The following is a 13,155-nucleotide window of genomic DNA, read 5'->3' as shown; positions in this document are numbered from 1 at the left end:
GTATTTTTAGTAGACATGGGGTTTCACCATGTTGGCCAGGCTGGTCTCAGACTCCTGACCTCAAGTGATCTGCCCGCCTTGGCCTCCCAACGTGCTGGGATTACAGGCATGAGCCATTGCACCTGGCTGAATATATTTTATTTTTAAATGAACTTAAATTTCATATATTTCTGAGAAAGAAGAGAACAGCTGAGTAGTTGTTCTCAGTCTCATTATTAACGGATCTTAAATGATAAACCTTGCCTCTGATGAGGGTCAGACCTAATAAAAGAGACTTTCCTTTTCCCTTCATGTTGCTTGCTCACTCATTGCCTGCTAGCAGGGGAAGGAGCAGGAGGATACTAACATTTATTAAGCACCTGCTAGATGTTAGATGGTGTATAGATATTATTTCCTTTAGTTCCTATAGTAATATTGTTAGATACTAATTTGCTCCTATTGTAAGGCATAATGATTAATAGTTGGTAAGTAGCAGAACTTAGATTCAAAAAGCCATTCTCCAGAAGCCCTTGTTCTCTCCTCACGTTATTTTAAGAACAAAATTATTATGCACAAGCGCTTCAGAGAGACTTTGCAGGAGGTTTTTTTCCATAACTATAGTGCTTGAAACAATAAAAATTGAAGAGACAAATAGTATAAACCTTAAAACTCTGCTTAAAAAATAAAAATGTCTCTTAAACAATTAGTTTATTTATGGGAATTTTAATTTAACTATATGGTTAACATTTCGCATTGATCACCATTTCCGAGTTATCAGAAGCTTAAATAACATTATCATTTTCTTTTATTCATATGGAGTTAATATCTGCAGACTAAAATAGGTTGGATATATTAATTAGTAACACCTATAGAGCCACTCTGTTATTTAGACATTTGAACGTGATACATTCAGGAAGCATTTTGCCATGTATATTTATTTGGCTATTTTCACTGCCACAACTTTCAAGGAAATTTCAAATTTGCTTTTTATATCTGAATCTTTTTCTAGATTAAAAGTTCTGCATGCAAATTATAATTAAGTATAGTACAGAAAGATGAGCCCACTTTCTGAAGTAATATTTTCTGTAGTAATTATTAGAAAATGGGTATTTTTTCATGGAAACATCATGCACTTGGAGACCTTGTTCTTGACAAGGTTTGGCATCAAATTAATAATAGGTGCTTTTCAACAACATGTCTTCAAAGCAAGTATGTACCAACAAAAAATATGCTATAATCTATTTGCATAGTAAAATAATTTGCAGAACTTCATGAAATGTGCATAATAATGGTTATACAATGATTATATACAGGGGTCCTATATACTATTAAGTGACATTGAGCTCAGAAAAAAACATACTTTTTTTTTTTGTAGGTAAAACTTGCTTTAGCTAAAACCAAATAATCTGGCCTACTTTTAAGTATTTAGAAAGGAATCTTGAGAAAGTAGTGATTCTTACATCTCTTTCACAAATAGGCCAGGAATATTTGGTGTGTTACCATTTTTTTCCCCTCTTAATAAAACTTACCTTTTTTTAGGACACTCACCACTATTCTTTTAATTATACTTTATACTCAAATTTGAGCCCATTCCTCTGAGAAGGGACCACTGTACTAAGCATTTACAGATTTCCCCAAGCCTCTATTTTAGGATGGATTGGTGTTTTGAGAGGGCTTGAAAAATAAAGAGTCCTTAGAATTAAGTCCTCTTGCCCATTTTCCCTTACTCTTCCCTAATACCTAATATTAAGACTAAATAAGTCACAGAGTGGGGAGCTTGGGGTGTAGAGAGCTGCTTCCTTCTTCCAGGCTGCTCAGTACTCTGCTGTAGGAATCTTTGAGGATTTGGGCACAGACGGTAAGTATAAAAGTCAGGGAGATGGCAGCCACAATAGAAAAGTGGGGCTTTACATGATCAACTCCAGGGCTCAATATCCTGAAAGTTATAGTAACCAGTCTAGTCCTGATTATTATGAGTTCAAATAATTTAACAAGGGAAGTTGAAACCTATTTCTTGGATAGCCACAGTTTTCCAGTACACCCAAAATGAAGGAGTAATTTCATTGATAAGTTTTGAGATAGTTTTACCAATAATTTTGTTCTCTCAACAAGTATTTATTGACTACTACTGTGTGTCAGATAGTATTGTAAGCACTGGGGATACAATGGTGAATAAAATAGATTAAAATTGCTGCCCTCATGGAGCTTACATTCTAAATAATACTATTAAGCAATAATCAGACATTGTTTACACTGATAACCTTCTGCTGGGAAGATTTTTCTCATCTGTTTTAAAAGGTCTACTATGGCTCTTAGAATAGGTAAACAAATGGCTGTCTTGGCCTGCAAGGACAAGATTTTCTAAGGGTGACTCAGGACAGCTGCACCCAGTACTACGAAAGTAAATAACAGCCTCAAGTGGAAATACAAAAAATTCCTCACCACCATCTACCCACAATGATAACATGGGATAATAATGAATGAAAAAGCTTAAAGAAAACTATTTCCTAGTAATCATCACCAGAAAATATTTGTTTACAGATATCAACTGTATATTCTTTCTTTATAGAAAGTATCCCTTAAAAACCAGATAGTTAAAAACTTCCTTCCCCATTGTGCAGCCTATATTTTGAGTTTTGATCTAGCTGACCACGTGTTTTTAAAAGCAAATTTCAAAAGACCCTTATTCTTAAAAATATTATCAAACTTAATATTTAAAGTAACAAGTGTTGATATTCTTTTTTATTCTATCAAGTTATGGAGCCCTTTGGGAAGACTGTAAGATATGCAAGCTGTTTTTTATTTATTTTATTTTTTTAAATTTTGAGAGAGTCTTGCTCTGTCACCCAGGCTGGAATGCAGTGGCACGATCTCAGCTCACTGCAACCTCTGCCTCCCAGGTTTAAGCAATTCTTGTGCCTCAGCCTCCTGAGAAGCTGGGACTACAGTCATGCGCCACCATGCCTGGCTACTTTTTGTATTTTTGGTAGAGACAGGGTTTTGCCATGTTGACCAGGCTGGTCTCAAACTTCTGACCTCAAGTAATCCACCTGCCTAAGCCTCCCAAAGTGCTAGGATTACAGGCGTGAGCCACCGTGCCTGGTCGGGAAGATGTTGGTTAACTGTCCTCACAGGAATGTTGAATTAACAATCAAATGTTTATAAACTGTTGTTTCTTGATTGAAAGATACTGTATTACTACTATCAATTAAGTTATAATTACTGAAGAAGTCACAGTGATAGCAACTAGCTTAATATTAGGCACTCAGGTTTTTAAAATTGAAGTGGGTTACCACATGATGAGAAGCCCTGGCATTTCTCTATATCCTTAGGTATAAGGTAAGCATATCCAAATAAGCACTTATTTGCATCTCAGGACCTTTGTTCAGCAAATACTAATATATTCTACAATCCTAATTACAGAAAAAAGAAGAGTTCGCAAAAACTTTACTGAAGAAGAAGTAAATTACCTTTTCAATGGAGTTAAGAAAATGGGAAATCACTGGAATTCAATTTTGTGGTCTTTCCCCTTTCAGCAAGGACGGAAGGCTGTGGACCTTGCTCACAAATACCGCAAGCTGACCAAAAGCCCCATGTATGCAGCTTCTTCTTTGGAAGAAGACTGTCAGTTTAGTTTGGATTTTTAAAATACAGTGCCTTGAAAGATACAACATTTAAAGTATTTTTCTAAACTCTCATGAGAAGGAATGTGGAAATGAGGACACAGTTTTCATTAAACAGTTTTTGTGATGCTGAAACTCATCAAGTTATTACAATGATTTATAAAGCAAATGTATCTCCAGTGTACAGATTAGTAAGATAAAATTCCTTCGTAAGATCAAACATTTGTTTAGGAATATGCTTTTATTTTTCCTTAAGCTTAAATGACATAGAGAAAAGAATGATCAGCCTTTAAACGTTATTTGACATTATATTGCAATAAATACTATGTGAGACATTTGGATTTTATACGGTACAAAAGTCCCTCCCTAGAATTCAGAAAGAATAGTTCCCCAAGCTGTTTAACTAAGGTTCCCACACACTAAATCAATATTTGACATTTTGTTAATTAAAACGTTTCCTTGGCTGTGGTGGTGGCTCATATTTGTAATCTCCCACTTTGGGAGGCCAGTGTGGGAGGATCACTTGAGGCAAGGAGTTTAAGACCAGCCTGGGCAACATAGTGAGACCCCCATCTTTAAAAAAAATTTAAAAATTAGCTGGATGTGGTGGCATGCCCCTGTGGTCTGAGCTACTTGAGAGGCTGAGGTGAGAGGATCGCTTGAGCCCAGGAGTTCGAGGTTGTAGTTAGCTATGAGTGTTCCACCGTACTCTAGCCTGGACTAGAGAACTAGACCCTGTCTCTTAAAAAAGTTACCACTTCTATTGTTTACTGTAGTATCCTAGAGGGAAAAAAAATTTCTTCTTCTACTAATTATGCAGTGCTTTGAATACTTCCACATTGTATAGTCAGGTTCACTTCTTTGTAGTGTATGTTTATTTGCTTTAGCTTTTCAGAAGTGTCTACACTTTCCCCTCTTCTCCCTCTATGTCTTTATCCTTCATATTGATGAGCCCTAGTTACTTCATGTTGCAGCAGAACAATTTCTTGTCCCCTTAGGAGTTTAGTCACTGACACTGGATAACTGTCTTTGCAAAATGTGTCCAGAAATGTCACCCTAAGAAATCCAGCCTGACTTGCATGGGGGGCTAGCTTCTTTATTAGCATCAGTGAGGTTTTATGGGTTCTACCCTAAGATGCTTCTTGTCATTTTACATGACCAACTCTTAGATTATAGTTACTGAATGACGTTTAGATTATAATTTTTATTTTAAATAATTTCCTATCCTATTCCTATGCATTTTTAAATTTGATTTTACTTTATTTGACAGAGTCTTACTCTCTTGCCCAGGCTAGAGTGCAGTGGTGCAATCTCAGCTCACTGCAGCCTCTGTCTCCTGGGTTCAAGCAATTATCGTGCTTCAGCCTCCCAAGTAGCTGGGTTTAAAGGCGCATGGCACCATTCCTGGCTAATTTTTTTTTTTTTTTGTATTTTTAGTAGAGATGGGGTTTTGCCATGTTGGCCAGGCTGGTCTGGAACTCCTGACCTCAAGTGATTCGCCAGCCTCGGCCTCCCAAAGTGCCAGGATTACAGGTGTGAGCCACCGCACCTGGCCTTCCTATGCTTTTTTGTTAAACCCTTCCACAGGACTTTAATGTTCCTACTAAATTTCATCTTGTTAGATTTAGTCTCTGCTCAGTTTGTCAAGCAGTAGATAAGGCAACCCTTCCTGCTTCAGGTCATCCACAACTTCCATTACTGCCGCTGTATTCTTATCCAAGTCACTGATGGCACCCTGAATTGGCTGGCCGGGGCAGGAGGTTTGGGCAGGCCCCTAGCAGCCTCTTCTGCTGGTCCCTCCTCTTCATCAGCCACCTCTGGGTTAGTCTTTAATAAGCCTCAATGCTATCATCCAGCATTGATTTCACTTTCGCATCTAAGATGTGAATTGTCAAATGCCCTGTTGAAATCTGCATTTGCTATATCTGCAGCATCCGCCTACCTGGTATTCCTGCAAAAAAGAAAGATACTGTGTAAATCTGGTACTCTCTTTTCCTTTAGTGTCTAATCACAAAATTTCACTTAGTGCTGATTAAGCTCACTGGACTGTAATTTTCAACTCCATCTTCTGTCCTGTGAAAATTCAGCACTCCTTGCCCTTTTAGGACTTCTGGCACTTTGCCTGATTTTCCCAGATTTCCAAGGGAGGGTTTTCACTCTCATTGTCTTGTTTAAACCTTACATCCAGTTTGGCAGATGATATGCCCATTTGTTTTATCCCGTAATTCATGCTGCCAGATTTTTGGCGTCAGGATCACAATCCTACTCATATGAAACCCACTCAGGTGGTGCTTTTCTGCCATATTCCACTTCCTTGTGATATTTAGAAATGTCTTCTTAGCCTGTTTCCATAGAGAATGACAAGAGCCCTCAAGTAGAGGCCACACCTAAAATTAAGCTTGATAATGGAATGTATGTTTTCCCTTCGGTTACTCTCCGCTCTTTCCCTTTTCCACCCCCTTTCCTTTTGTTTTCCTTCCCACTCTGCACCTGCCACCTGACCCCCAAGGAAATTAAGGGCTCCTCTTCTAGTGTGAAATGCTGGCTCCCTGAAAACATTTTAAAAAGCATGTTAATAAAGCAAAGCCAAGTGTATTATGCACTGCGGTCAAGAGCACTAACTCACAGTCTAGTCTTCCGAGGAGGAAGGGGAAAAGCAGGATATTTATGAGGATTCTGGCGTCTTGCTTAAGGCTGGTCTTTCAATGCAGGGCTTGAGTAGGGTTAGGCCAAGTTGATAATATAATTGTCCAGGGTTGGGGAATAAATTAGAAGTATCGAATGTTATTTTCTAGTCTTGGGTTCTTAGGTGGGTTTCTTAAATTTTCTGAGCTTCAGGTTCCTCATCTGTGAAAGGGTTAGATAAGATTCAGTGAGATAATGTGTGACTGGCACATAGTGAGCTCCAGATAAATTGCGCTTTTGTGTGCATCAGTCTCATTCCCAAAGCCTAGGCTTTACGGTCATGCGGCTGCCCGACCCCCGAGGGCACAGCGGAATCCGCGAGCTTGGCGGGGCGCTGCGCTGCGCCCCTCAACCGGCAGAGGCCGCCAGAGCGCCCTCGGTCCAGACGGTGCCCGCCTCTGCCACCGCCTCCCCGCGCATGGCTGCCCCGGCGGCTGCCTGACCGTCGCCCGCCACCTCGGCGGCCTCGCAACCTGTGGGAGCCCGTGGCCATCGCAGACCTAGAGGGCACACTGGGTGGCGCAGTCGCCGCGGCAAGGTCGGCGGGCGGCGCAGCGCGGGGGACGGCGAGCGGGGGGCGGCCCGGCCGGGGTCCTCGCGGGTCCTCGGCGGGCCCGGGGGAGGGCCCTCTTTGTGGCTGCAGTTGGCAAGATGGCGCCGGTGGGGGTGGAGAAGAAGCTGCTGCTGGGTCCCAACGGGCCCGCGGTGGCGGCCGCCGGCGACCTGACCAGTGAGGAGGAGGAAGGCCAGAGCCTATGGTGAGGTCGTGGGCGGTCGGGCCGGGCCGGGGAGGCCGCGGCCTCTGGGCCGGACCGTCGGACACACTGAGGGGCCGTCGCGAGCCGGGCCATCCCAGTCCGGCTCGGGGCTGACCACTCTCACCATTGTCGCCGCAGGTCCTCCATTCTGAGCGAAGTATCCACCCGTGCCAGGTCGAAGCTGCCGTCCGGCAAGAACATCCTGGTCTTCGGTGAGCACCGGCAGCGGGGCGTTGCCCCAGGGCGCTGGGGTGGGCGAGGCGGGCGCCCCTCCCACAGGTCCCCGCCTTCCCCTTGCCAGCCGCCTGCCCGCAGCCTGGTGGGAAAGGGACCGTCGGCCCTGGCCGGGCAGCTGGAGTGTGGCCAAACCTCCCGCGCCCGAGGGTGGGATGCTGCCGTCTTTGGAGAGCCTAGTGGTGCTCTGGGGTTGTCGGCACATTGTTTCAGTCATTTGGCGTTCTATGCCTCCATAGCCTCGAAGATTACCAAATTGTGATCGTGGAGAGGGGAGCTAGTAAATGAGGTTTGGTGGAAAAGGCGGGAGAACTACGTGACCTGGGCTTGGAGCTGTGGGGAAATGGCCACGGGAGCCTTCTTTGAGCCTCATCAGTAGTGCATAGTCTGAGGTTTTAGGGACTTTGTAGAGGACAGAGAGTCAGCACTGGGGACGTTTCCTGCATTACTCCAGCCCTCACTGCTAGGTTACCTGAGTCAGGTCTCTTAATCCCTCTGGCCTCACTCTCCTCAAGTGAGGGAGTTGGGGTACTTTCACACAGCAAGTTGCTTCGTACCTGTGGGCTGGGCACTGGCTCAGCATAGACGTCTCTTAAACACTATACAAGAATCTCAGTTTGGTGGAAGACAGATCCATGCCGATTATTGTGGAAGCATCACACAGCTTGGAGCTGTTGAAGGAGGATGATTTGGGGGTTGAGTATTTTGCAGAAAAGTGTCAGTATGCAGGGACACAGATGACAAGAGGATGTGGGGTTTGGAAACTGCTCGAAGCGCCTTGTGGTTGATGGCTGCTAAGGTAAGTTGGGGGCAGATCGTGGGAAGGCTGAAGAGTTAGTGCTGTTTCCTGAAGTTCTCCGATTCTCAAAGGCCTGTTATCTCACCTCCATCCCCCAATTCTCATGGGAATCACTGCCTTGGTAGTTTTCCTACTGCTACTGACGAGAATGTGTGACCTTCCTTAGGAAATGACTGTGGTCGGTAATACTGGACCCTTAGAGATCTTCAAGAAGTGGGGGATCAAGATCACCAGATCTGAGTTTTAGAAAGAACACTGCCTGCAGAGGGACAGTAGCTCAAAATGAGCAGGTACTGAAGTCAGACTGATAGGTACTCACCATGGTCTGTATGCAGAGGGCCTGAATAAGGTAGAGGCATTGGAGACCCAGAGGAGGTCTTTGATCTGTGTACTGACTGCCTTTCAATTCTCATGTTCTGTAATTCCATATTATTAAATGCCAGAAGTGCCTAGTAATGTTTGGCGATGGTTCTCCTTGATGTTTAAGGATCTGGGGAGGGGGTGTTGTTTGGGTGGAGGGAGATGAAGAAGTGCTTATTAATTAACTGAGATTGTACTAAAGAGTTTTGCTAGGTCTATAATTATTTTCGTCAGTTTCTTAGTCTTCAGAATGCTTGTGAAGGAGATGTACTAAAATCAAAAGTGAATAACTTCCGTTCTTCACCATTGTGAAGTAGGATCAGACTTTTTTTAGTTTACAGTACCTGGACTTTTAGGTTAATTGTATCATAAAAGATTTCTTGTTTTTCTTGTGGTGAAAGTTTATCTTGTGAGAAACTAACCCTGCCTTTTACTTTCACTTCTCCAAATGCATGTCTTATAAGTTATAGGTAGGGCCTGTGGACCTGCCTCATTATTTTCCTTGTGAAGTAAGGATAACGCAGTAGAATGTCATTTTAGATTTTAGAATTTGCTGCCTTTACCACCCTCTCCTCCCTACCCTCCCAACCACTCTTCCAGCAAAGTCCTTTGTTTATGAAAGCAGGTGAGACCTCAACAGCAGACTTTGCATGAAATTCTTAGTTGTTCCATGTCATGTGAGTGTCATGCCTCCCCATCCTTGCCCAGAATAAACAGTACACCTTTGTCTTGCAAACATCCTTTGTAGGTGAAGATGGTTCTGGTAAAACAACCCTCATGACTAAACTACAAGGAGCTGAGCATGGCAAAAAAGGAAGAGGCCTAGAATATCTCTACCTCAGCGTCCATGATGAGGACCGAGATGGTGAGTGAAGCATCGATCCCATGGTAAGGGGGTGTATGCAGGACTCTGACTGCTTCCTTGGGTGCAGTTGTTGCAACATGGCCAGGCATTCTCAGTTTTCTGTTTGGTTCTCAGAGAGTTAATCACAGAGAATAGATGAAGTATATGTCTTCTTAACCCACTTTCCTTTATAGAGTATGTTAGCAAAACTGGGGAATGGGACACTTAGCTGTTGCTCTGGCTAGCCTGCCCTTAAAAAGAGATACTGAAGGTAAATTTTCACTTACCCATAAAGGTGGTAAGAAAGATTTTTTAAAGCTTTGGAGTTTTGAATGAGAGAAATGCTTAGCTGTCCTGGGGACCATTGTTACTCTGCCTGGTTCTAGTAGAGAGTCTGAAGTTGGTGTGGTTTAGAGTGTAACAATTTAATGTATATTCATAGGAGAGTTTCCTGAGTCTCTTTGTGACAGTTTAGAAATGGTAATTTCTGCCGGATTTGATGACTCCTGCCGTAATCACAGCTACTTAGGAGGCTGAGGTGGGAGGATCACCTGAGGCCAGGAGTTGGGGGCTGCAGTGAGCTATGTCCATATCAATCCACTCAAGCCCGGGTGACAGAGCGAGACCGTCTCTGTTTTTTAAAAAAGAAAGAATGAAAGAAATGCTCATTTTCCATGTTTCTTCTGGTAGAGGAATAGATTCTCAGAGGTGGGAATGTTCTTTAATTCCTCATCTTTAAAACGTGAGTAGTAATAGTTTCTGCTTAGAATGATTAAAAGCACATGATAAACACTCTTGTAAGAATTACATATAATTTAAAATTTTTTTCTTATAATTGTGAGTTGGAGTAATGGTTTTGGGTTACAACTGCTCAGTAATGCCTCCTTTATAATCTTTTGGTTTTACGTTAGATCTTTTTTTTTTTTTTTTTTTTTTTTTTGAGACAGGGTTTTACTCTGTCACCCAGGCTGGAGTGCAGTGGCTCAGTCTTGGCTCATTGCAACCTCTGCCTCCCAGCCTCAGGTCATCCTTCCACTTCAGCCTCCTAAGTAGCTGGGACTATAGGTGTGTGCCACCACACCTGGCTAATTTTTGTATAGATGTGATTTCACTATGTTGTTCAGGCTGGTCTTGAACTCCTGAGATCAAGCAGTCCGCTCGCCTCAGCCTCTCAAAGTGCTGGGATTACAGGCATGAACCACTGTGCCCAGCCTATGGTAGATCTTTTCTGTGACTCAAAAATAAATAATCATTGGTACCTAGGTTGGTTGGTTTGTTTTTTTGGTAGGAAAGTTATCTGTATAACCTAAAGATAAAATGTAGTCACTAAATTACTTTCTTTAGGGCGGGCACGGTGGCTTACGTCTATAATCCTAGCACTTTGGGAGGCTGAGGCGGGTGGATCACTTGGGGTCAGGAGTTCAAGACCAGCCTGGTCAAGTTGGTGAAACCCCATCTCCACTAAAAATACAAAACATTAGCCAGGCGTGGTGGTACATGCCTGTAGCCCCAGCTACTCTGGAGGCTGAGGCATGAAAATTGCTTGAACCCAGGAGGTGGAGGTTGCAGTGAGCCGAGATTGCACCACTGCACTCCAGCCTGGGTGATAAAGTGAGACTCCATCTCAAAAAAAAAAAAAAATTACTTTCTTTATGTTTGCCTTTACTCATTTAAACAGTAGAAATTACAATGTATGGGCAATTATATAACAAGGGCTGATCCTACCACCTAGTCCCCCATTTCCTTATTGCTAAAATGACAAAGCTGAACCAAGGTCCTTTCCAGCACTGTGATTCTACCGTCTCCAAGAGCTGTTTAGTAGAGGGCATGGGTGACTGGGTGCAGTGGCTCACGCCTGTAATCCGAGCACTTTGGGAGGCTGAGGCAGGCGGATCACCTGAGGTCCATTCAAGACCAGCCTGGCCAACATGGTGAAACCCCATTTCTACTAAAAATACAAAAATTAGCCAGGCATGGTGGCGCATGCTTGTAATCCCAGCTACCCAGGAGGCTGAGGCAGGCGAATCGCTTGAACCTGGTAGGCAGAGGTTGCAGTGAGCCGAGATTGTGCCACTGCACTCCAACCTGGGCAACAGAGTGAGACTCTGTCTCAAAAAAAAAAAAAAGTTGAGGGCATGGGTAGAGTCTCTTGTGTAAGGACAGAGGCATTTGGGTACCCATCTAAGCCCACTGGAGTCTGTACGTAGAGGGCGACTGAGCCTGGCCAGAGGATCTCACATGTGTTGAGTCTTTTGCTTCCTGTCTTTTTTGGACAGCGTGGTTACTGTGGAAAGAGCTATGGCTTTGGAGCCAGACAGAACTGGTTCAGAATGCCATGCCTTGTAGCCAGTAGTTGTGTGGCTTTGGGTAACTGACTTAACCACTCTGTACTTGAGTTTCCTCGTTTGTAGAATGGGCTAATGGTGCCTATACAAATGAGACAGGGTATATCAGGTGTAACAGTGCTTGAGACATGGTGATAACTCTAGTACCCTTTTGTTTCTTTTGAAAGTGTAAAACATGATGTAGATAATCTATGAATCTCTATAGCCTCTTCTGTTTCAAGATACCATAAGCATATTTCATGCCAGAGCATCGTGCTGACCACATTTATTTGCCTTTAAGTATATTTTAACTTCTATACAGATTTTTTTTAAGGTTACCTTAAAAACTTCTTGGTCTCTGCATTTATTGGATTTTTTTAGGCCACCCACTTGCAAGTTCCTGTTTGATGGAAGAATTGCCCTTATCTGTTGTTAATTATACATTTTCCAGCCCTCGTCTTTTTTGTTGTGTGGTGTGATTGAGTTATAAATATACACTTCACAGGCAGTTACCCAGGTAGAGAAAATAGTCTCTGGCTTGTACCTAGTTTGTGGTAGAATGTGACATGACAAAGGACCCCTGCCTCCAGGTTTGCGGGCATCTGTTTAATGCTACACATTAAACTCCAAGCACATGGGTGAGTTATGGGTAGTGGGCAGTGGGGAGAGAGGCTGAAAAAAGGAACCATGCCTGCGGATGGGTAGGCATTAAAACCCACAGACTTTGGGTATAGAGCAGTATTTTTGAAGACATTCACAGAACCCAAACTAAAGCCGCTAAAATAGAGTTTGAAAGTATAGCTAGATTTAGATACTTTATACTGTTGACACAAAGTCATGAATATAAATTTTTTATAGCATGTTTATTAATTGCTTATACAAAAAAGGTAATTAATAGAAGATAGGGGTTTTTTTAAGTATATTTTTCTAAAAGAGGAAGATTGGATTTTTTTGTTTGTTTTGTTTTCTTTCTTTTTTTCTTTTTTTTGAGACAGGGTCTGGCTCTGTCATCCAGTCTGGAGTGTAGTGGTGCCATCTCGGCTCACTGCAACCTCCACCTCCCGAACTCAAGCAATCCTCCCTCCTCAGCCTCCCGAGTAGCTGGGACTACAGGTACATACCACCAAGCCTGGCTAATTTTTGTATTTTTTGTAGAGACGGGGTTTTGCCATGTTGCCCAGGCTGGTCGCGAACTCCTGACCTCTAGTGATCCACCCTCCTCAGCCTCCCAAAGTGCTGGGATTACAGGCGTGAGCCACCGCGCCTGACTGGTTTTAAAGTATTTGTTGGAATTTGTTGAAAAAGAAGCTAATAGGCCAGGCGCGGTGACTCACGCCTGTAATCCCAGCACTTTGTGAGGCTGAGGCAGGCGGATCCCTTGAGCCCAGGAGTTCGGGACCAGCCCAGACAACATGGTGAAACCCCATTTCTACTAAAAATACAAAAATCAGCCAGTCATGGTGGCACACACCTGTAATCCCAGCCACTCAAGAGGCTGAAGCATGAGGATCGCCTGAACCTGGGAAGTGTGGGCTGCAGTGAGCTACAC

At 43.2% G+C, this 13,155-nt stretch overlaps 2 protein-coding genes and 1 long non-coding RNA gene across 9 annotated transcripts in view; 2 read left to right on the top strand and 1 right to left on the bottom strand.

Moving 5' to 3' along the window:
• The window catches only part of TERB1 (telomere repeat binding bouquet formation protein 1), a 50,575-nt gene extending 45,950 nt beyond the window's left edge, over positions 1–4,625 (top strand). For 5 of the 6 annotated variants that reach the window (XM_073015438.1, XM_073015435.1, XM_073015436.1 and 2 more), the window contains one exon: positions 3,403–3,734. In XM_073015438.1, the coding sequence (XP_072871539.1) occupies positions 3,403–3,626 (224 nt within the window). In that variant the 3' untranslated portion in view covers positions 3,627–3,734. Of the gene's footprint in view, positions 1–3,402 lie in introns of all 6 variants that reach the window. The other variant, XM_007993594.3, reaches the window with a different exon arrangement.
• LOC119627687 (uncharacterized) lies at positions 2,074–7,278 on the bottom strand. Its single transcript, XR_005243898.2, has 3 exons — positions 7,170–7,278; positions 6,229–6,449; positions 2,074–5,553 (listed from the first exon to the last, which is right to left on the bottom strand). It is a non-coding gene; the product is annotated as an uncharacterized lncRNA (long non-coding RNA).
• The window catches only part of DYNC1LI2 (dynein cytoplasmic 1 light intermediate chain 2), a 32,123-nt gene continuing 25,880 nt past the window's right edge, over positions 6,913–13,155 (top strand). For both annotated transcript variants that reach the window (XM_038008382.2, XM_007993586.3), the window contains exons 1-3: positions 6,913–7,045; positions 7,184–7,257; positions 9,187–9,303. In XM_038008382.2, coding sequence (XP_037864310.1) covers positions 6,939–7,045; positions 7,184–7,257; positions 9,187–9,303 — 298 coding nt within the window. In that variant the 5' untranslated portion in view covers positions 6,913–6,938. The remainder of the gene's footprint in view (positions 7,046–7,183; positions 7,258–9,186; positions 9,304–13,155) is intronic.

Source organism: Chlorocebus sabaeus, chromosome 5 (genome assembly GCF_047675955.1).
Source record: "Chlorocebus sabaeus isolate Y175 chromosome 5, mChlSab1.0.hap1, whole genome shotgun sequence".
Lineage (NCBI taxonomy): Eukaryota > Metazoa > Chordata > Mammalia > Primates > Cercopithecidae > Chlorocebus > Chlorocebus sabaeus.
Note: the sequence above shows the minus strand (reverse complement) of the source record. Positions and strands in the feature narration are given on the sequence as shown.